The sequence below is a fragment of the Glandiceps talaboti genome, chromosome 7 (genome assembly GCF_964340395.1).
Source record: "Glandiceps talaboti chromosome 7, keGlaTala1.1, whole genome shotgun sequence".
Lineage (NCBI taxonomy): Eukaryota > Metazoa > Hemichordata > Enteropneusta > Spengelidae > Glandiceps > Glandiceps talaboti.
The window spans coordinates 5,856,927-5,882,213 of NC_135555.1; the positions used below are offsets into that span (position 1 = coordinate 5,856,927).

General features: G+C 36.0%; 1 protein-coding gene across 3 annotated transcripts; it reads left to right on the top strand.

Annotated features, from left to right (window-relative positions):
- Positions 1-23,323, top strand: LOC144437383 (RNA-binding protein 12-like). 3 transcript variants are annotated; one of them, XM_078126310.1, is made up of 4 exons: positions 1-45; positions 15,142-18,050; positions 19,860-19,895; positions 20,029-23,323. In XM_078126310.1, the coding sequence occupies exon 2, from the start codon at positions 15,148-15,150 to the stop codon at positions 18,043-18,045; it is 2,898 nt and encodes a 965-aa protein (XP_077982436.1). In that variant the 5' UTR covers positions 1-45; positions 15,142-15,147; the 3' UTR covers positions 18,046-18,050; positions 19,860-19,895; positions 20,029-23,323. The 3 variants fall into 3 exon arrangements, with proteins under 3 accessions (XP_077982436.1, XP_077982435.1, XP_077982437.1); XM_078126309.1 differs by lacking the exon at positions 19,860-19,895; XM_078126311.1 differs by lacking the exon at positions 19,860-19,895 and having other exon boundaries at positions 15,142-17,755.
- The last annotated feature ends 1,964 nt before the right edge of the window (positions 23,324-25,287 follow it).

Sequence of the window (25,287 nt, forward strand, 5' to 3'; positions counted from 1 at the left end):
GCCATCTTTAGCTCATATCGTAAGATTGGGTGGTAGGTATAACAGGTGAGAAAATTAAAAAAATTACCAACACCTTGGTAAAATTTGGCAAAAACTCTTGGTTTGCCACTATTCAACCATTCAAGAACATTTTGGTAATATTTCCGTACCAAAAATATTGGATAATTACCGAAAATTTTGATTTGGAAATTTCGTTGATGAACCCTGGATCTGTCGTGAAAATACCGACGCTAAGATAGGCTAGCAGCACGAGGAACTTATGGTGTACAGAACCCTAGTTAAGAAGAAAGAAAGGCGATAAATAATCGTGAGTTTCTGATGGCTTCGACTTTCAGGGCAAAATCAGGGGGGATTTTGCATTTTGATTAGTTGATTTGCTTGTTGAATTTATTTGTCTCGCGGCCTGACCGAAATTGGTCAAGCCTGGCTATGGTGGCGCTATTTTCTGCAAGCATCATGTGATGCACTGATGGCAAACCTTGCAACTTTATACTGGTTAAAAATATATCACATAATTTGTAGCTTGAATATTAGTCGTTGTATTTTGAGTATTATTGGAAGTGTTTTCAAAAGTGCAACTTTTCAATAATTATTTTTTACTTGTTGATGTGCTTTGTATCATATAATTAGTTTATATTCACATTCGAATTTTGTTAAATTATTGGTGACCATGTGTACTCTGGAATACTTTGGGGTGGCTGCATTATTTTGCTGTGATCGTTCTTTTGTTTGTTTCTAGAATGTATACATGTCTTGTCGCTCAGCTTTCTGTGAAAAATGGAATGCTAACAAAAAAAAACCAAATTTATAAAATTTCATACCTGACCTAATGTCACGAGTAGCTTAAATAAACAAAAATGAAATTCTTCCCTAACGTCAAAAGTATTCCTCAGTAATGGATCTGAGTATGCTGTATTTATCTAATACATAGTCGACTTACTTTTTGTACTTTGGTCTAATATATAGAACTTTTTATTGGTTGGTTGGTTGGTTGGTTCCGGCTTTGCATGATACATGTATGTGTACATCTACATGTACATACATACCAGTATTATAGATTTTGTAATACTGTTGTGGTGAAGTCCGACTTATACAAATTTGAGTTGTGTTCTGAATATTATCTTTGCAACAATTGTTAAAGTGTTCCGAATTTGCAATTTGAGATTTTAATGAGGGTGAAGTTAAAAAGTCTGGAGAGTTGCTGAAAACTCTGGAAGGCTTAAACTGTAAAAGACGTACATGTAGCTACATGTAGGGGCATACTTTATCGAAAGGAATGAGAAGTGTGCCCACAATGGCTGATCTTTCAGTTAATGGAAGACTAAACAGTAACTGAAAATATAAATGCAGCACTATAACATAGTAATGATAAACAATGATGTGCTCTACAAATTTGGAAAAGCAACATTTACAGGTTTGGCATTACCTTGGACCCTGATGTTATCACATACTGCACTCAAGTATATCTATGGTTCTGCTCACACACACTCACACACAAATAAAACTCGAGACTTTAAAATTTAAATTTGAAGTACAGGTACAAGGTAGAAGTGCAAAAAACAATGTTTCTCTCATCTGCACAATTGATTTTGAAAGATCAATATTTTTTTACTATTTGCTACACATGTACTTGAACTACCTTGAAAAATTCTTATATCCAGTAATCTCAGGATTAATAACATTCCAATTTACCATTATCATTCTTTTCTTTTCTTTTCTTTTTTTTTTGGGGGGGGGGGGACAATTCATTCAACTGCTATATATTTTTGTAAAGGTGATTAATGCATTTTGATTATGTTGTTTGACTGATGGCAAAATTAGAAGTGTTAAGATCTACATGTACAAATGTAGTTGTACATTGTAGGTATGATCGACATGTACAAATGTAGTTGTACATTGTAGGTATTATGAAAAGGTTTATATTGTTATTACCTTTGTGGTATCCAGTTTCCTGATATAGTGTTTCTATGGTCAAAATTAAAACGTGCTACAAATGAAAGGAAAACATGGATTTTGGATGTTACATTTCTCAGTATTTGATTATTCTTCCAACCAATATTTTCCTATGCTTGTCCTGCAATCATTGTTTTCTTGTATGGTAACCTATATTTTTATACACATGCAATACACTGAAGAATTTGTAATCTTAAGAAATAAGAGAACTGTTTCTTGTTACGTCTTTAGACACACATGAAAATATAGTACTAGGAATTTGTTATATCTCTACATACAAGCTTATTGAAAATCACATCAACTTTCATGACCTTTATGTGCACATTCAGCCCAACTGTTGTGTTCCTAATTGCAACGAAACCTCTTCCAAAAACTATGATTTACATTTACGTTAATATCATATTTACGTAAATGTAAATCATAGTTTTTGGATTATATGTTAGGCTTCATAGCAAGCCTATGTCATTGAACAGATTTTCATTTGGATTGGAATGGGTTTTGTCCCTTGTCTACCGGAATGCCTTGATGTGGGGCACATAGAGGTCATGAATGTCATCACTTTTACAGTGCATACTGTACTCTTTGGGCTAGCTGTTGTCAATTCAACTGAATTACTATGCTGGTCTATAAATTATTGTCATGACAGATGACATGTTACTGGCCTTAGCATTCTCCTCAAACCAGGCTTTGAAAATGTTTCGCTGTGATGACAATAATAAATCTGTTGTGATTTTGCAAAAAAAAAATAACTGGGATGTGAAAAGACATTTCAGCTTCGTACAAAAGTGGTTAAAGCGGTTGCTGAGAAAAACAATGGATACAAGTAAAAAGAGTTGTATTTGTTCAACTATCCAAAACAAAGCTTCAGTGGATAGTTTATTCATTGTCAAATACAACTGAAGGCCAAGAACTTATCAAAAATCTCATAAAATATTTGTTAAAATTGTTTAATGAGATGATAAGCTGTAGCTCTAAGAATGCAAGGTGGACGATTTAGGAAAGAATTATGAAAAACATCTCAAAAGATAAAAAAGAGGACTTACTGCATTGATGATAACATCGCTAAGGCATGGCATGTATCACACTGAATTTGACACTTGTAAATGTCATGGATCTTGTTGAGATTTCATCCAATCATAAAGAATATTGTCACAGTCACCAAATATAAAATGGCTGCTTTCATGAAGTTCATCAGAAAATCGTTGGGTGACATTTACCGATAATCTCTATATTTGGAACGGTCGCTCAGAACTAAGGAGCACAGCATTCTTACTATCTCATTCAAAGAGAACATTGCCATTTGAGTGAAATGGCGTAATGAAAAGAAATAAACTTATTTAAAACACTCAAACACGAAAAAAGTACCCGGTATACGTATATTGGTGTATATGTATCATTGGATGACCACCTTATAAACTAACAATGGAAATCAGCAGATGACCTTTGATACAGACTTTCTCAAGTACCGGTACAGTGAAATATTCTTCAACTAAAATGGAATTCTGACTATGGTTAAACATCGTTAGGTTGAATAGCACTTCTGCTCTGAGATTTATGAAACTAGGCTTCCTGTAAAGATGACTTCCATGGCTTTTATTTATTTATTTGGTCTTCAGTTCTCACATTTTCAGATAAAGTGATGTATTCATATTTTATATACAATTTTCCTGATTGCACTTTCACTGCACTCAAGAATATAGTGGCAGTCTCATGAATGAATAATTGCATGAAACATGACTAAAAGGTTAACATGCTCAGAGAACATGAATAATGTATGGCCACCTATATGCTTTATATTTGCATTTCTTTATATTCAACCATATACAATTCATACAAATTCTAAGTAATATACAGTGTACATGTAACTGCTTCACTATTGTAAATGGTCTTATAAAAACTATACACTACAAAGGAAACTGAATGGTCTCAACTTCAGTCTCAAGCTTTCACATCTCACATAAAAGTACAAATGTAATCTATCATCTCGGCAAAGGCATGGACAACAAATATTTGGATATTGAACATGTATGCACTACTAAAGCATATATTTATCATAGCAAGTGTTGTTACCTCACAATTGAAATGGAATAATTTTGTGGCAGTGTCCTGGTCATACAACACACAAACACTTGCAAAACATTCATGGCTCACTCGTGGCAAAAAAGAAATTGGACATCTCCAATTGCCATGTTGCACCACCTGTTTGCCATTCTAATCAAGTTTAGCTGTTGAATACTCATTACTTGCTATTCTCCTTTTGTCAAGAAACCTCTGCATATGATATGGCATATACAATTAAGTGTATGTACTCTGTAGACTAGTATTAGAAAGCTTATCTAAAATTAAAAAAAGGAAAAAACATTGGTTGCTTGCAATAAACATTAGTACGTTCAAGTTTTAATTTTCTGCAACTTTTATGGTTATTCTCATTGAAGTTAGACAACTTGCACATGATAACCCTTACTTTGACTTCAAATTTTTGTGAGAAGTGGATCCTTACATGTTACTTTTCTATACTGTACATGTATGGCACGCTATGCCAGTTGTGATGTGAAAGAAGGCATTTCAACTGTTAAACCTTAAGTTCACAGGCTGTAAAATATTTATTCTAGATGGATTTCTATCAACAAATATCTCATGGCTGACAGGCTTGTACTATGATATGCAAGTTGTTACCTCGATGACTAGCAGGGAATTATGTATGCGTGGCTAATCTATCTTGGTCTGACACCTTGGCACAAAGGAAGCAGAACAGTAAATTGTTGGATTACATTCCATCAGATTTTGCAAAGAATCAGCTTCCATACATCTGTGCTGATACATTTTGTAGATAGCAAATGCAATGGTCTTTAACATTCACACACTTAGTTTTGTTGCATCAGGGACTAGGAGGTGTCATCAAATAGAGGTAACAATGATCAGTGACACTGTTTTGCACAGAAATCAATATCGTCCCAGACTGATGAGTAATATTTGTGAATATTCCCAGTCTGAAAGTATGTTTGAAACAAATGTACAATGTACAGGCAGTCACTTGGTACCCAGTTTTCTCCTGATGGCAGAAAATATGTAAGACTTGTATACATTTTATAATAACAACGCTTCTAACTGCACTGTTACAACTCACTGAGTAGCCAACTCAAGAACATGTCAAACAAATAGTAATCAATAGTAAATTTCAATTGAAAATGGTTACTGTGCCATGAAACATGAATAAATATTTCATAACCAGAACAACTGAAAAAGGAATGGAATACAGGATTTCACTGAAATGATTATAATGCCAGTATAGTACAGCAGACCTCCCTCTAAGTTATTTTAGAGAGATAGCACAATGAATGGTTAATGAAAACTACTTTTCTTGGTTGCCTTAACATAAAAAAAATGCAGCTAGGATAAATCAACCTCACCTGTGTTCCCTTTTAACTTGTGGCTCAATCTCTGTTTGATGGCAGGTTCCTTGGTACATCTACTACAAACATTATAAACAAGTGCACACATATACACGCACATGCACACTGATACATGAGTGTTTGTTGTGTAATCTTTGTCTGAATGTACACAAACATAGAGTAGTACAGACATGAATTTACATAAGTTACAAGCATTGTAAAATATAGGCCCAAGATGCTGATACTACCACATGTTTTAAATAAGTAGGTCGCTGATTGGTCAGACTGTCATTACTTTTAAAAAAAGAGAATGATTTTAGTTTTCATAAAAAGTGGAAAAATGTACTTGTACCTGGCTTGGTAGAATGTTTACAAGATGAATACTACACTACACAGTTATCAACTTTAGGGGACAAACATTTCAAAAGTTGAACACCATTTAGTACTCGGTTAAAGAATTGTTCACATGGCATGCTTCACATTTTTGTGAACTCTTTCAGAATTCTCAACATTTCCTATATGTATGTGTTGCTCTATCTTCTAGTTTTGCTGTGACTGATTAGTATGCAATGTTGTATGATAATCCACAGAGTCAAGTATGCACCACTTGCATAGTAAAATGATGTTATAAAAACAAATACAATGTGGCAGTACATCTGGCATTTTCCATAGAATCTTCTTAGTCTTTTAGTGTATAAGCTCCTTGCTGATCTATGGTCAAAGTATTCTTGTGTTTGCTTCCTTTTAGAGGCTATGTATTTGTACTCTATCAAAGTGACACATTGTATTCCTGGCTTAGTGTTGCTCTCAAAACAAACAAATAACCCTGAACATCTACAAAGGGAAAAAAACAATAGTGTTGCCTGAATTTAGGTGGTCTTGCTCACAAATGTCATCTATTGGACTAGGTTTCTCATACATGTATAGTCATGCAATTGGTCATCTTTTATGATAACAAAAGTACCCCGGTAATGGTTATTTCTAGTACATGCATACAGTAGATGATATAGTAGAATTAGATTGCTGGAACTTATAAAACATTCTCAAAATACATTGGTAAGCCATGTGGAAGTCCAACATCTCTACTTCAAAGCATGTCCCTATGTCAACAAATGGCTACAAATGTATGGCTTAATAATATATAGAATTTTCTGTAACCATAAAATGTGTTCTCTTGCATTTTGAACATTACTATTTTCTGAATACTACACACAGACATACACATATACAGAACACTTCAAAACACAGGACATATATCTTACATTCGTCCTAAATGTCTTTTTATGTACTCGGGCTTTACATGTGATTTTGTATAACCATAAAGCATACTTTTGCACCCTGAACACTACTATTTTGAAAAAACCACACATACACACACGACAACTGTTGTAATTGTGTTCCATCAACAATGTAAAGATGCTACCAGCACCTTTGATATTCTCACGGCATGGCATGGTAAAGACATGGATGCTGCTGTTGATAAAGTCACGATTCGTAGAATTCTCGGTACCTGCAATAGCTTTTACCTCATGCTAGAGGGTCATGCGCGCCTATAGTAATGCATGTGAAGTGCGTGGAGTGGAAGTCATAGTGTCGACCAAGAAATTGAATGTTCATTATTTTTATGATGCTCATAGGGAATAATATTCTATTTCAGATACCGAGAAATTAGAGTAATTCAAAGCAAAATTGCTACATTTTGACAACCTATGATGTATGTCAATGAAGAAGCCTCTATTAAGACTTGCCTGATGAACTTGCTCAGTGTCAATTTCATTTCTACACCATGTCACCGCTAGTCTATCAGCTAGCCCTCGGATGTTCTTCCGATAAAATATGACACACAGCCGAACAACGCTATCGAGGATGGAACATCCGAGGTCTAGCGAATGTCATCAGGATATAAATAACTGCCAATCAGAGAACCGTATTAGCGACAAGCACAAACAGAGGACAATAGCTAAATTTTCATGCATATTCATCTTAAGGAGGGGCTTGTATAAATAACCACCAATGCGTTAACTGAAATGTGTGAATGACAACGTCTACACACTCATCAAACTCGCAATTACCATAAACCGATAAGCCATAGTAATGACGTAAATGTGTTTGTCAACACTTGCATGCAGAGATTCCCCGAGGTCATAGGTTATTGAATATATTAAAGTATATATATGCATAGATGGCCCAACCCACCGCTCAATGTAATCTCAATGGAATGTCCGGTCTGGAAATGACATTCGCTAGACTGTTCGGGCAAGCCCTCACATGCGAACTTCGTTCGCTTATAGTTATAGCATCGAAAGAAAGCCTGAACGTCTAGCAGCAAGACTATGTCACCGCTTGCTGTTGAGACTACAATGTATGATGTCAACAGTTAATCCTCCTACTCATTGGTTTAGTTTTCATGTGATAGTGACATTGTTCATTTGTCACAAACAGAGGACTAATAATGAATTGTAGTATTGGTGGTCAAATCTTGACAAAGAAATCTGCTCGTAGGCATTTTGTGATGAGCAACTTCAAGGATATTTCTATTTTTTCTTCGTAAATAGAAAACTTTGAGTAGCTTAGACTTGCTTTCATCAGTTACATGTATGTCTTACTAATAATTACATGTACTTTACCAAACAAAACTGGAAAGATAAGATACATCTATCATAACTACTCTCTGCACGTGGGTACAACATACATACTCTCTAATGAAAGACTACAGATTTTATACATTATTGGTATGAAATTATGTATTCTCTGGTCAATTATAAGTGGTGACTCTCAAGAAAACAAAGTTGGTACCACAGCAATGTTTTTTGTCTTTCATTGAAGAGTAAACACTGCACTGACTGAACTCTTTGCTACTGCCAAGTGTAACAAGCTCCTACTAGTAATTGTGGGAGTGACCAGAAGTCCTCAAAAATGCATTTGGGCTGATAGCCATACATATACAGCCTCTTTGTCTATTGAAGCTCATTAATGCCCTTTGGGAAGGTGTCAAGATCTGAAAAGTTATGAATATACGAATTCTATCAAATTGTTTAGAGATGCTATGATTCCATGATTAATGTCTAACAACACGGTACTTTATCACTAGTAGACCTTTGAATCCAAGACATAATGATAAAATGGGGATAAAGATTCCTATGTGCATATCTGTTTAAAACGAAAGTGTGACTGGAACTGCATTATCTAATACCAAAACTTCTCAAACATTCAATTTATATTTGTTAATGCTTTGTGTACAATCAGATCATAACAGTATTCCAGGGCTAAGCTGGACCTTTCAAAATGAAAGGAAAAGTCCAGTCATACTCTATCACCCCTAGTGATTTACTAAATCACTTGTAGAATTCTGGGGGTGGGGGTGGGGGGGAAATAGAAGGGTCGTTATACCGGATACATGTATTGTATTTCTAGTATACCTGATGGCCCACCACCGCATATGTTAACGGCGAGGTGAGCTTGAGGCACGTATTGCTTACAGAGGACATTGTGTATACATTCAGTACATAACCTTAGGACATTTCAAAGTCAGTGAACAAAAAACATTCATTCAACATGAACAAATAATGAACATCCTTGGATTACACAGCATTTTTGAGGACATTCTTAAAAAATTAACAAAGTTGTGTTTCCATGGACACTTTGATGCGACTGCAAACATGTCTATACATTGTACTTCACAAAGAAAGCCTGTGGTTGTGTATATTGTGGTAGAGTAATTCACTTAAATGGTAGATAACTTTTATACTTACTCCTTTTCAAATTGTACTCTCCTAAATAAATGCTTTTCAAGACAACTTATCTGAACCATACATGTTGTATGAGGGTGTCTGCATACTTCAGTTTCTCTTACTGTACACCCAACTGAAACAAAAATGAGGCACTTTGCAGTTCTCTACTCTATTTATGCAAAGATGAAAGCATTCATACATCAGTTTCATCATGTCAGCATTATTTTATTCACATATTTGACTGATGTTTGAAGAATGTTCAGTGTGTACTACAAAAAATGTACCCTCTTACATGTAAAGATGGTATAACACTATACATACATGTACAAAGGGGAATTCAAATTGTCTATGCTTCACCTACAAATAGAATTTATCAGGCATGCAAATTGGCCTCCTGGGGGCATCTAATGGAAATGGCTCCTTCATTAACGATCTACAATAATACATATTTTATTTGAAAATGAAAGAAATGTGCAAGACTTCCTTTGCAGATTTCCTGTACTTCTATGGAGATGATTGCAGATTAGACAAATGAAACAACCTTTATAGAGTGAACCATGAAATACCTCATTCAGGTGAAAAAGAATCGACCATATGGTAACTTTCTATATAACAGTGATGTGCATGGAAGTATGTTCACATGTAAAAGACAATCTCTCACAGTTCGTATGTATTCACCATCATGAAATAGACTACAGAAACCCAGCAACAATATGTACACTTGTTGGCTAGCATGATGCGATCTGGTGACCTTGGTAAAGTAAAGGCCTGGGGGTCGCTGTTGAATGCAGTATTACAGTTTGATACAGTGACTGGGTACACACATACACCGCCATATGTACAACAACACCTCTACATCATTGTGAAAGCTGTTCGAAGATCAGCATTTTCTATATACTATATGCATCATGGCTTTGCTGTGGAAACCAGCCGATTCCAGAAGTAAACTTCAAGTAATCTTACTGAAACAGTTCTAGTAAAGACCATGGAAACAAGTTTATAATTGTACAAATAATCCACTCAAGATCTTCAATTCTGAACATGATATATTGATATGCATCACGGTCTAGTGTTTTAAACTTAAGATCAGAAATTATGGCTTTTAATCTGGTCATCAGCTTTCTACACAACAGAGCTTGAATTAACGTCTACATGTACACTTTAATAGCCAAGCCAACTGTTTCAGCTACATTTTTCTAGTGCTTTCCATTTGTCCAACAGACTAACACCACATAATCTACATGTAGATACATATTTCATTGTCTGCGTGACCTTGACTACTGCTAGTTTTGACCCCTGAACTATCTTATCACCATTATCACTTGGTATCTATATCTGGTTATGATACAACAGAAAGGGGTTGTAGATCTTTTACTAAAGTAACTACTCTTTTTTTCATGGTTGTATCTGCTGATATATTATGGGATGGAAAATCATTACTTAATAATGTTATCTCATCTCCTATGTACAGAGGGTGTCCAAAGGACTGAACAAAATTAAAAAATCGTGTTATCAAATTCTTTGAAAGCTAGCCAGTTATATGGTGAAATGCCAACATGATGTCAACGTCTTCCTGGGTTTACACAACTGGAGAGTCAAGCTCAACATCATTAAAATCGTATCATTTTGACAAGTCTACAAAGATTTCTATCAATAAATTAGATCTCTTGTGTACATCTTGTCAAATTTGGTGGTAAAACTTTGAGTTAATAACTGGCTCTGTACTCAAGATTTGGATCAAAGCTCAGGCTGCTTACAGCCATTTAATTATTCCAAAATGTGAATGGGTATGGTAGCTGGAGAATTTGAACTTGCACTACATTAAAAGTCACAAGAGTGCTTTGTGTTATATCAGAAAGAAACCGATTTTAAACTTTCTTCTGTAACTATTGAATTTATCATTCTAATGAGGATCGTCGACCAAGACATCGAAAGCTCAATGCTAAACAATCTTTGAACTGCTTGTGTGTTATAACCTTTATAAGTAATTTCTTCTGTATAATCATAGACAGTGGAGGGGCTCCCCTCCACTGTCTATGGTATAATCAAGGATAAGACAAACCCTAGGTCCGTTCAGCTGAGACACATGCACTCTCGTTCATAAACTTAGGCATGGCATTCTGAAAATACTAGTCTTGCTTATTACAAGTGGATGGTAGATGATATTTTTCACTAGCACTGAAATCTGGACTAATTCTGTTGAATGTAAGTTCTGACACCTTATAAGTCCCCTTTATTGAGATCATTCAGTATGTAATTGTTCACAAGCCTTGTAAACTTCCATCAGTGACTACATCTTTTCATTGACCGTGTAGTAATCATACTGACAGACACGGACAAAAAATCCATGGGAAGGTGAATACAAGAAATGTAAATTATGTGATAGTGGTAGTTACCAAGGTGAAACCCCAGCCTAGACCTGAAGAACCTGGATTTACATTATGTCTAGAAGTCCATGACTTATTAATATTAATTATATGTGTAACATTTTGGTATGGAACTGGTGCAGCTGTCATCCACTCCATCTTACTTCTGATGCTACTACAGATATTTACAAAAAAAAAACCTTCATGGTGAAGACAAACTCCAAGTTCACATCATGAACTAATAATTTAATCCATTATTTTCAACCTGTGAACATTTCTACTGCTTGTTCAAATTATGCAGTGACATATGCATCACCACAGTACTATCAGACAACTTAATACTGTAACAGTCTAAGTACATGTAATGTCATGACACTGTTTTTTGCAAAGGTTTGAGAATCCTGGTAACAGGAAGAGGGAAATATGGTAAAAACTGGATTGGTTTCCGATATGTTTTGCCATAATTTTGTTGGGGAACTTAGGTAGATTTGAACTACTTACCACCGTTATCAAAAACACTGTCATGAACATCAAACATGCAACACACATGCTGAACATATATACAATGTACTGTGCATACATCATTCATCTATACATTCTTACTGTAAGGTAGTCTCAATTTGGTGTACAATGTATATTATATAGTGTATATACATGTACAGTAACAATGGTCTCTTTCAAATGGATGTAATTGTGTTTATGATTGCACAATTGATTTGTGCACCGAAAAATGTAGGAATTTTATACATGAAAGACCGAGTTGGGGTGGGTGTTCATCAATTCAAATCCACAAGAACTGATAGTACCAAGTATTTGGCTTTGCTGAAGTGTTGAAATACTTGATAAGTTCATCTTTGTTGGTAATTAAACAGTAGTGAATTTTCTTTACATGTTCAAAATCATTTCTTTTATCAAGCATGCTCAAGAAATTATTTATCTCCTCTTCCCTCCCCCTCCCCCCCCCCCCTCCCCATATTCCTTCCCAAGCCTTAAATTCTAGGGTAGTGTGGTTTTGGAAACAATGGAATTAAATTACAGTACTTACATGTAACTATTCTTTTGTTATGTTAATTTCTTGTAACTTTGCCTTTAGTAATGTATGTCTATACTGGGTCTTGACAGTTTATCAAAGGTCTGCCTATAAACTATCTGTGAGGTTTAGGCCTACATATTCTCAATGGTTCATTTAAAATAATTTGGTTACATAATTGAGTGATTGTGGTTTAGAAAAGAGATGCTCACCATATCAATTGTATCTGGTCGTATGCGAGATACTCTGCTATTTTTAATGAATAGTGTGGGTGGATCGTTTTGATCTTTATCATGTGCTGTGGTATCGAATACTAAAATAGATATAAATATATGACTAGGTTTCTTGTGTTGAAAAAAGAACTTCTGGAGAAATGAATATCAAGATTGACAACAACATCAACAGCTGCATATAAGTTTTAAGAAAGTGGTTTGCATTTGAAGCGGAAACTTGCTATTTATCAGATCTCACCTGAGGAGTACAACACATTGTCTAAATGTAGAATGGTAAAATCTGAATGTGTGTGATCTGAAACGGCTGCATGTCATAGTAATTGGCACGACAGTAATTGTGATAACATCATCTTGAAATCATTCTCACAAATTGGGCAAAAAACAGCACCAGAACACCTCTGTGTACATGGTTTATAATATCTGTATATCTACATTTGTACCTATTATTTGTGGAGTCATGATGGGTGAATGGCTAGCGTGACCGGCTTGGAATCTACAGGTTGCAGGTTCGAGCCCCGTCGCTGCCTGCTGTTTGTTTCTGAGTGGCTACAGTCCTTGGGCAAGATTTGAACTATGACTGTGCCTCAGTCAACCCAGCTGTATAACTGGGGACCTGGTTGGATGTAGGTTGCAATGTGAAGGCTTTAATCCTATGCGCTTAAATGGCAGCAATGGATTGTATGCTGGGGAGTTTAGGAAGACTAAAGGGCCGTTGTTCCGTTCTGATCCGAGCCAGGGGTAATAATTGTAAAGCGCTTTGAGCACGGAGTGGGAAAGCGCTATATAAGAAACCAACATTATTATTATTATTATTATACATATGTGCAACTGCTTCCTGAACATCCACGGTTGACAGTTTCACCAGTAGTATGATACAGTTTTCCAAAGTATAACTATCTTCCGAAGTATAACTACCGGTACCAAGTTAATTTTACTAAATCTAAATCCAAAGCACAACACTTCACACAATTTGGAAAAGTTTATGTGCATATACCTCATGTTTGCTAAGATATGGAACTTTCGTTGCTCTGAAACTAGACTTAATGTACTCACTACAAAATACACTACAATGGCACATTCTTCACCTTGGCAGTACGGCATCATCAGAGGTTTTGCCAACCGTACATGTACATGTGTAGTAGTTTACTGTGTGACAGCGACCAACACCTGAAACAGAAGACAATTATCTTATTGAACAGAAAACAGGAAATAACAATTTTGAAATAAAAATTCTCAAACATTTCTTTCAAAAAAATTGATGTATAGAAATGTTAATAGAAAATAGTATTTACTGGTTGAAGTATTCTTGTTAGGTAAAATTAATATATCTATTTGGAATTGTTTTCATTTAAAAAATGGATAAGCCTTTTTTTAGTGTTTTGGTTTTGAACTCTTATTACAACTGATGTATTTACATACAAAGTAACGGACAGAAACATTCATGTATATTTTGGTGTTAAAGGAAATGTCTGGTCACGTGTATTTCTGCCTTTTGTACACATGCATTGATTACTGCTAGCAACTTAGAATTTTGGTGATGAAATATCACCCTGGTAACTTATTCAGCTGTGAATCTTGTAAAGACACCCTTCTACACTGGATATATCATTTCCCACAATCTACCGATATTTGTCTCGAGACTATATGATTGTCAAGACAACAAGATTGTGAAAAATGTAATGTCAGCACCACACGTTTTCTCATAAATCCTTACAGGGAATTCTCTAATGGCTGAACACATGTCCAGTGTGGTAGGTACATGTATTGTCTTTACAAAATTTCAAAAGTTTAGTCAATTAAGTTACTGAGGTGCAATATCATCACCCAAAATCACATAGCAGCAATCAGTACAAGTTTACTAAAGGCAGAAGTAAATCTGCCTGGACTTTTCTCTCAATAAAGAGTCCCACATATTCATTTTGCAGAGAAAATTTTTGGAATTGATACAAACATTTTGTATCTCTTGGCAACATTTGAGAAATTTCCATACTACCATTGGAAAATTTGATAGGTGGATGCAGTATATGATTATGCACAATTTTTCATGGAAACAGAATTATTCTAACAGCTCACTTAAAGTGAATTCATGACTCCTTTTATATACATGTATTCAAACTTTCAAAGGGGAAAACAATATTGGCAGGGTTACACATATCACAAATAAAGTGTTACTAATGGATGCTATTTTGTTCAAAGCATTGATCATATCCTACACTCTGGTAATGGCAAAGAAACACGATCACCTTCCAACAGTAAAAAATAAAAACTGGTAAAAACAAATAACAAAAATGATATGAATGGTCATAACAAAGCAAACTGTGTGTTTTCTGAAACACTTATGAGAATGACACCGTTGGGTGATGTATTATATGATTTATCTCACGATTATATGCCATGTTTGTGTGACTCGAATTCTGGAATTCTTTTCTGCTTCAGGTGGTCATGACAATTATAATCCGACTGCAAGGTCTTCCTTGGGCTGCCAGTGCACTGGACATTCGGCATTACTTCAAAGGTTTGACTATTCCTGATGGTGGCGTCCACATTGTTGGTGGGGAAAGTGGGGATGCCTTCATTGCATTTGGAACAGATGAGGATGCCAGGAAGGCAATGATGTTAACAAACCAGCCACTGTGTGGCAGCAAGGTTACGTTGATGCTTAGCAGTAAGAATGAAATGCAAAATGTTATAGCCGCAAGTAGAGCAGCACAAGCCAGGAAACGTGGTGATCCATTTCAGGGTGCTCTTGAAGCGGCAGCAAATGAAGTTGTACCACCTGTTCAAGAAGAAAGAGGCCTTGATAGATCCAAAAGTTTCACCACAGATATGGAACCAGGGTCAGTCCATGGAGGATATCCACCAGCTGTAAGTGGACGACGTTCTTCTGATGTATCTATGTCATCATATGAACTTGGAAGATCTGAGTCTATTCCATATGGAAGACAGGAAGAGCCGCCATTCATGCACAGGTCACATGACCTGTCCTTAGATAGGCCTGGTCATGATAGACCAGGCCTTGATAGACCTCCACATGACAGAAGTTCTCATGGACAAGACAGGATGCCTTATAATCAACAAAATCCAATGTGGATGGAAGACAAGCCTGGTTTCCCCTATGACAAAAGGGACATATTGAATGAGCCTATGCCTGTACATGGACGACCAGGTGAGCCACCTTTTATGGGAAGAATGGGAGAACCTCCAACAAGAGATGCAGCGCCACCAAGACGTGGCTCATATTATTCAGATAGACCAGACAGACCAGATCGACCCGACAGACCTGATAGACCCCATGATCATCAACCAAACAGAGATGCAGATCCACTTGCAACTCTTGGAGGTTCAAGTGAACAGTCTTTCAGAAATGGAAGATTTGAGAGGTCTTTTGATGATGAACCATATCGTAGTAGAAGGTTTGAAGAGACTCAGAGCACAGCTAGGCCAGATGAAGCAGCTTTGAGAAGTCACAGGTTTGATGAAAGGCCAGACATGGATGCTTTTAACAGTGGACCAGGTGATCGTGAAAGACGTCGAGCAAGCCAAGAAGGAAGGTTTGGTGATGGCCCACCCTTTGATCAAGGCAGAGGAGGAAGTCAGTATCACAGCTCATCCAACAGATTCAGTGAAGAAAGACAAAGTCGACACGAGGGTAGATCAAGGTTTGAGCAGTCAGGCCCCAGATCTACAGATAGACCATTTGAAGTAGACAGACGTGGAAGGCCGCCACATGGAAGATCAGACCAACCACCAAACATTCACGAGATGCGTGGTGGTGGTGGTGGCAGTGGAATGGGTTCATTGCTTGTTGGGCTTCCTTATGCTGTATCTGAAGAAGACATCGCCAAATTTTTTGCAGGGCTGATGATTGAAAGAGATGGCATCTTCATAGGAGCCGACAGAGATGGGAAGAGGACGGGAGAAGCATTTGTAAAGTTCAGTAGTCGTAGGGATCATGAAGAATCTCTGAAACGAAATAAACAATACATTGGTTCCCGGTATGTTAATGTTCAACCTTGTCATGAAAGAGATTGGCTGATGAGGTTAGAAGGTGGTGGACCAAAATACAGAAGACATCCTGATTCTTATCCTGGACCAATGGGTAGTTCACGTGATTCAAGACGAGGCAGGTCAAGGTCACCTGTCAGAGACACTCTTTGTGTTAGTCTGCAAGGAATTCCATTTCATGCTGATAAACGTCTGATAATGGAATTCTTTCATGGAATAAATATCACAGACGATGACATCTTTCTCGAAAAGAATGATAGGGGACAGGCAAGTGGCATGGCCTGTATTGAGTTCAAGAACGTCCATGATTTCAGAAATGCTTTGGAGAAAAATAGACAGTATTTGGGATCAAGATACATAACAGTCATTGCTATCGGTAAAGATGAAATGCGGTCAAGGATGAAAGCACGTGACAAGTGGTCACATGAGAATGAGACACCACCACTTGCTAATCTTAGTGGAAGTACGAAATCACCCCCTTCAAACACTGAAACTGAAAAAACTAGCTCTGAAGAAAAGGAAAAGGAGCCTAAAAATGGCTCAGATAGGAGTAATGAGGAAAAACCATCTGTTGATGGAAATGCAGAAGTATGTATTCATTTGAAAAATGTACCATACTTAGCCAACAATCAAGATATCCTACAGTTTTTAGCAGGCATTCCAGTACCTCAACAAAGTATACATAGAATTTATAATGATAAAGGACAAACAACTGGGGAAGCCTTTGTAGAGTTTTATACACTTGAGCATGCAAAGCTAGGAGCAGAAAGAAACAATCAACGCATTAAAGAGAGACCAATATATATTGATAGAGTCACCAAGGCAGATATGGACAAACGGTTGAAGGAAAATGAACCCTGTTTAAAACTTGCACACGAGAAGAGAGCGACAGCAATGGCAGCGACAGCAATGGTAGCAGGTGTGGGTCAACCACCATTACTTGCAACCCCGCCTGTATTTAATCCTCTTTTGGTTGGAGGTATGAGAAGAAGGGAATGGCCAAGACCACCTGAGATGATGGGACCCGGAGGTCATCAAAGAGAGGGTGGGTATGATAGAAGGGATAATGAACAGGGAAGCGAAAGTGTAGGTGGTAGTTCCTGTGTGGTAGGAGCTACTAACCTTCCGTTTAGTGCTACTATACCAGAAATTGTGGATTTCTTTCATGGATATGGGGCTAAACCAGACTCTTTCCGGATTCACCTCAACGATGCAGGCCAACCAACAGGAGACGCTCTGGTAGCCTTTGAGACCCCACAACAGGCTATCAGAGCTCTCAGAGAGCTTCACAACAAGCCCATGGGACCAAGGAGGGTACAGCTGTATCTAGCTTAAAACAGGTACTTACAGCCAGATAGCCAAATGATGTCAAGTCAAGTCATCTGGTCAGACAAAACTCAACAAGTCTGACAGGTGTGACGCGACTCTGAATGGCTGTCATGAACTAAACCAAAAAAAAACAAACCACAAATTTGAAAGAAATCAAATTGCAAGTACACAAATTTCAGTCTATTCTGGCCTCTCATGCAATTCATACTGTTCCTCTCACCCAGCTTAAGGTGTTGGCCTGCTTTGTAAAGATGCATCATGGTAACATAAAATATTGACTTAATCAATCAATAGCATAATTTGACCTTTAAAGCTGTAATTGTACATTCTATGTGGTAAGTATATCTACAAATTTTGAATGAAACTTTTCATATGCCCCAGGTGCACAGCACATAGGATCTCTGGTGTGACATGTGTGTGTGTGTACAGGGGAAGGGTGTTAATTGGGATCTTTTGCCAATATCGATGATTTCCTTTTGCTGTAGATAGTGTGAATATGCATGTCTCTATTATATAGAAGACTGCATCTTAGTATTATGCAGTTTAATAGTAGTTTTTGATATTTATTGATAGTATTTGAATCTAAAAGCTTACTTTCTGGCGATAAAAGTCTACTTACTTGCAAGTCTGATATTTCACAAGTCTTTGTACACAGTATAGATATATGCCACAATGTCAGAGATTCATTACACTGATGTCTTCAGAACAAATTTTATGTGTATTAACACAGGCCCTCTATGGTAGAGATATGATATGTCATAGAGATAAAATATGATGTGATAGAGGGACTTTGGTAATACTGACAGTAAGCCAGGATGGCATAAGTTCTCGAAATATCTGTATAATTTGACACATGCACTGTTTTATGCTACATAAGGCACTTGGTGTGTGTGTGCACATGGGGCATGTAAATAACACAAATCGTAATTACCCCAGATATTCTGTAATATTTTTCTGAGATTTTACGTTGAAGTCATGATAATTATTTGAGATATGAAATTACAGCTTTAAAGTCAAAAACTTCTTCATAAATCTGCTTGTTTCCTTTCAACTTTCCAGTTCCTTGCCAAGTTATCAAATTATTTTCCATCAAAACATGCACATTTAACACTAGCTTTTGACTTCCAATTGTCTATATTTGCAAAGGCATCAATTCCATTACCATTGTGGCATTTGTTGTGGTAAAAGGTCAAAATATGTATGACGAAAGGCACGGTAGCTGTAAGTATTGGCTGCTTAACTTTGGGGAAACAATCAACTAAAGACTGACCAAAACTTAGTCATTCAAGAGATACTGTTCTCTTTAATCACTTTCAGGAATGTTTGCATTGTCATTAATCACAGTGAAGCAAATTGATATTCAAAGACTAACTCCATAAACTTCAATATTAGGTGCAAAATTGTGTAAAATTTCAAATGTCTGATATGAGCTTATATTATAGATATATAGCATATTGATATCACTTAAAATTGTAAAATATGTGTGGCTTGATCACATAGGGACAACACACCCTTTAAATGAACCATTATCACATTAAAGTAAAGGTTAAATCTCCATTTTGAGATGTAAGAAGTTGCCAAGCCTTACAGATACTGTGGCTTTCATTGTACACCTTTGACTACAAAGAAAGAAAAAAAACTCTAAGTTTCAAACATCTTTCTGAAAATTAAAATGAAAAGAGAGAAAACGATGTGTTTATGTCCCCTTCAGAAAAAGATAGCAGAGAATTTACAAAATAATGTTTAAAATACATACTTGGATATTAATACCCCAATTAAAAAAACCAGATTTAATGCCCATCTTCACTTCTATTTTTTAGTTCAGCTGATGAAGTGGATTTATAAGTGAGCTGCAGGTATGGCACACCATGACTGGCTTAGACTAACACTCATAGCTACACTTTTCATATCAATCTATGGTGATACCATTTCAGAAAAATGAGAGTCATTTACAAATATACATGTTTTTTTCTTCTTTTGTGTCATCAGGTACTAGATTCGGCGGCGGTTACTGAAGCTCTGCAGACGTTTTGAAACCAAGAAAAGTGATTCAAACATAATCAGTCCTTCCAAATATTCTTTTAGTTTTACACACAGTTGTCTTGGACCATCAGATGTAAACATAAAAATGCTGCCATGTTAACTTAAACTATATGTACTGATGCAGTGTCTTGAGTTGTTGTGTCCTCTAGTGATACAAACCTGTTCACCATGTGTGGTTGCTTTTCAGTACAGTCAATTTAATCTTTGCAACATCTCTTTGCAAACAGCTAGTCATGCAAGGACTTATCTATCAACAACCTCAGTCCACTTTGTCTTTCAAACCTATGAAATAGTTTCTTCATGCACATCCATACAATATTAGTTTTAATAATAATGTTGCCACAAACATGCCCATGCATGATAAAAATCTGAAATGGGAAAGTGAGTGCGGGTCTCAACAAAACTTGTCTGAGAATGGTTCAAAAACTTGTATGGCGGAGTGTACAACGACTCAAATTCATTACTGCTTATGTAATGTATAGCATTTGCAGGTTTTGTTTTCTGTGTATACTTTGACATTTTTGTAGATTCATAATGCTCTTTGAGATATCCTCCTATTTGCATATTTCTTTTTTCATACTTGTATATTATTTCTGAGCTGTAGAATATTACCCACTCATTAGGTAGTCATTTCTAAGTGACTGAATGTTTCAAGTACTTTAAATCTATTCTGCGAAATGTACATTGCTTTGCATGTAACTTTTGCCTGTTCATATTCTTAATATTATTTTTTATTTTTTACTTCAAAGCCAGTTAATGTGTATGATGGATACTGAAAAAGATTAAGCTTAGAAGTTATAGTTTTTCCTCAGGCCAGAATTACAAAAGATATTGTTTAAAACTTAAAACACAGCCTAGCCACAAGTACTCATTTATTTTGGTAATGAAAGCATGGAGACTGAAGAGCTGTGTTATTATTTCCGCTTATGTAACTACTCATAAGAGTCATATGTTAAAGCGCCAAGTAGAAAGAGATGTAAACGACTGATCTTCCATCTAATTCTCACAGTGGGTAGTTACAATCCTGTGGTGGAATGATGGTGCACAGCTGTTTACTACATTTACACAGAAATCCTCACTTGCTTTCCCACTATTTTCACACGTTATTTACTATTCTGCTATTCCAAATAAGCATGATATTTTGATCAGGTAATGACAACATTGTTTGGGCTGAAATCATTGTAAATGCAGTGCACAGCTGTATAGGGTTAGATGGAGTATAAATAATGCATACTTTGGCATACCCCAAGTAGCTATGCAGTCAGTTGGGAAACGCTATGAAACATTTCTATATTGGCACAATTACTTCGTAAAGTCTTGTTTTGTAGACATGTCCTGCTACAATATCTGCCATACCCCAGACTCACATAGGGTTGTATTTGATAGATCAAATTCCCTGGTCAAGATTGTCACTCTATTTGCAGACTTTGTCAGGCAATTATTGTATTGAATATCTTCAATACAATTGCCCTACAAAGTCTGCCATTATAGTCAAACTCACTACAATGATTGGTTGTCAGTTTTTCTCATTCTCATTAGCATATCATGATGACATCGCTGTCACCTTGACAAATCAGCTTTCAGTTCTAGTTTAACATGTAAAAATTGAGACTGGAGGAGTAACATTACATAGAGAGGAATGAAGGGATGGAAACATATCAAAGTACCCTGCAAGTTAAATTTATCCGAATGACCCATATCTTTCAAACAAAGTGCTAAACTTGATATTTATCCCAGGGAGATTAATAATATCTAAATTTATTGATTTGAAAATGGGCAGTTTAATAGTTGCATCATGCAATGTACTAATACAACTGTCTTGATGTTTCATGTTTCTTTCAAAGCATTTGTACAAGGAAAATGTTGCATACTACATTGACCACATTCTCGCAAACTAGAGCTGTTATTTCTTCCGCCTTTATACTGCGAAATAATGAGCCTCTTGCAATGGCGCGTTCTGGACGGTGTCGTAAAAGAGGCTGTGGTTTTGTGACAATGCATTGACCATAGACTAATGGTTATTAAAACAGAAAGTTTTGGATGCCGACATCCATATCTGTGTATATAGTTTAATAGCATGAGTTAAACCTTTCATTTTGTTTTTTGTAAGGATCCATTTCATTTCTTGTCTGGGTAAAATCAAAGATTTGAAATATTGAAAGTTAAAGTTAAACAACATGATGTTTTATTTGAAAGTGAAACAAAAATATGATTATCTGGTATATTATGAGATGGAAATAGTTGCAGATGAAATATTTGCAAAATGTTGAATTGGAAACATGTATGATGTCACAGAATAAATGAACAACATTGGTGGTTGGATATCAGTTTGATGAATTTGATTTGATGAGTTGTAACAAATCCTCTATGGGCTGATAAGACTGGTAACCATGGTAACTGCTGTCTTAACGTATCTTGTATCATTGTGTAGGGTACATGCTTGTGTCTAATGGTGTGTCTTCAGAACACTGTTAAACAACTCAAAGGAAAAATGATATATATGAAATTTCTAAATGTTTTCGTTCTGCATATAGTGTCTTTTAAACACATATTTTTCTAAGCACTATCCTGTACAGATGTTGTGTTGATAGTTTAAAAGAAGCCATTGTCCAGATCTAGGAGGTGGATTTTTGTATCAAAGTTATTATATTTACCCTCGAAAGTTGTAGAAAAGTACAAGGAGTGTCCTTGTACATGGTTGTTTTGTGTTGAACACTTGCTACTATGTATCTATTGCGGTATTCACTAGTCATCTTAGTCCAGAGAGTGATAGTTATACAATCTCTAGTTACTGCCCATTTCATGTTAGTGTTCACTAGCACATTCTACACTTTAAATAAAATAACAAGATGGCAATTTCTTCTACATTTTGTTTAAACAAAATAAACCATTAAACATACTGCACCTAGACACAGGCACATGGGCACCAAAGTTTTGATGTCTACATGTAGCAAAAAACTCAAACAGAGCCAGTGAACACTAACATGAAATGAGCAGTATCCAAACATAACTAGAGATCAGACTGTTACAAGTCTCTGGGCCATATTTATCTTCACAGAGTCTTATCAAATATTGCAGCTTATTTTTGTACAAACCCAAGTACTCTGGTCTAAATACTTAGAGTTTTCTGACAAAAACATATTACTGTCAGTGTGTTGTTTTACTATGTTTGTATTCGTATCACAGATATTTTCAAGTATATCTGGTTGTGCTAGTTTTCATCATTATTTTTGTGTACAGAATAAAGTCATATTGAAAACTGAACTGTAAAAGTGTGGGTGTTTATTTCCAAGTCAATGTGTGACCAGTTATGGTCCTGACTGGATTACTAAAATTGGAAACTGAACAATAAAGTCGTTGCTGTCTCATCGGGTATGGTCATACTTAGATGACTTTCTGTTCAGTTGTCTGAATAAAATTCCAGTTCCCTAGATTGACAGATTTGTTGTGTGTACTCCACACTGCCATTAGTGACAACAATGTGGCCTGTCCACAACAACAAATACCGTTTTTCAATCTACAAGTTTCTTTGAACCAACTGTTACTTGCCCAATATTATTGGACTAGGTTGTCAATAGAAAAAAGTAGTTTTAATTTCTAGGTCATTGTGACATGCAACATACACAAACTGTTGAAATTAAGTTCAACTTTCTACTGTGATCAATCATGAATGTAGTGGTGGTGTATACTTGAGAAAGACTAAAGATATTTGAAGTCAGTGTTCCAAACATAAATTTATACAGGTGTGTATAAAAACTACCACCAAACCCATGAACCTGATCAATCTTAGCAGCTTTGCATGCATGCTATACATGAATTGGTAATAGTTGAATGGTTTCTTGACATTTAATTTGGTACATAACCACAGGTTCTCCAAACAAATGATTTAAAGCAAAGTTGCTGGGTAGTGTATGTGAGGCACTTACAATGTTGAATGAAGTACAGTTGAAAGATCACCTCATTGCAATAAATCACCCAATTTTTACTGTGGAAGCCAAGCACATCAATCATGCCATTCATTTATGCCTTTCACAGCTTAGTAAGATCTACATGTGATAGAAACGAAGTTACAAAATTTAATTTAGTCATTCTACTTTTGTAGTTTAGTACCTTCTCTTTTATCATAGCATTTGTTCCTACTATCATGGTGTTGCTATCTGTTGTATAAATAAATATACAAATCTATAATTACCCCCCCCCCCCCCTTAGTATTTTCATGACAAGAACAGGTTAATTAATTGGCCATTGTAATGTGTGTTACATAACCTAAATATAATACATCATGAACATAATCCCGCCTCCATATTATTGTCTTGGAGGAAATTCAACCCATAGACCCTCTGGTATATGTTCAACCCTATTCTTGTTAAAATAGACTGACTCTCCTTACACACCGGATTTCTGTTGTTCGTTCGTTTGTTTGGCTTATTAGTAAAATAAACCTCACTGACCTGTATTTTAACATTTCCACTACATTAGATGTATGCATACTTTAATAAATTCTGGTGAAGTCCATACATAATGTATATTGGTATGCTGGTACAATGATATTTTCAATGTCCATCTACATGGCTTTCATAACAAATATGAATGCATCAATATACATACTCTTTCTTCCCTCTGTAATAAATATACCTGTAATTATATATCACATACTCTCTTAAGAGAGAGAGAGAGAGATTTAATATCCAAATATTTAATGGGGGGGGGGGGGGGGCTCTTTCTCCAGGCATTTAGTATTGTACACTTGTAGCCTGATATTTGACTTCCAGCAGGTTGTGACCTACATATACTATATACTGTATTTTAAATAACGGTGCCTTGTCTAGGATACAAAGCCATGCAACAATTATGTGAAGTGATTCCAGGGTCACCGGACAAAGGGGACTCTTTAAATAAAGGAATAAAGAACTTTTATAGAGGCTTTTGATCTTTAATCCGTGGTGTGTACACGGGGCTTGATGCAAAGGTTGACAAGTATTGAATGAAGTATGTAGGAGATGTAACTATGTGATAGACATTTATGTGTGTATGTATACATCACAGTGCATGCAATGATACACAGGTTGTAATAGCAATGCTGTACACTGCAGTCAATGGAAATCAAAGATATATTGTCTGGAAATGAACAATTAGATATTATACCCCAATATTTTTCTTAATTCAGCCAAGGAAAATACGAGTGACCTAAAGGGGCCCTTGTCA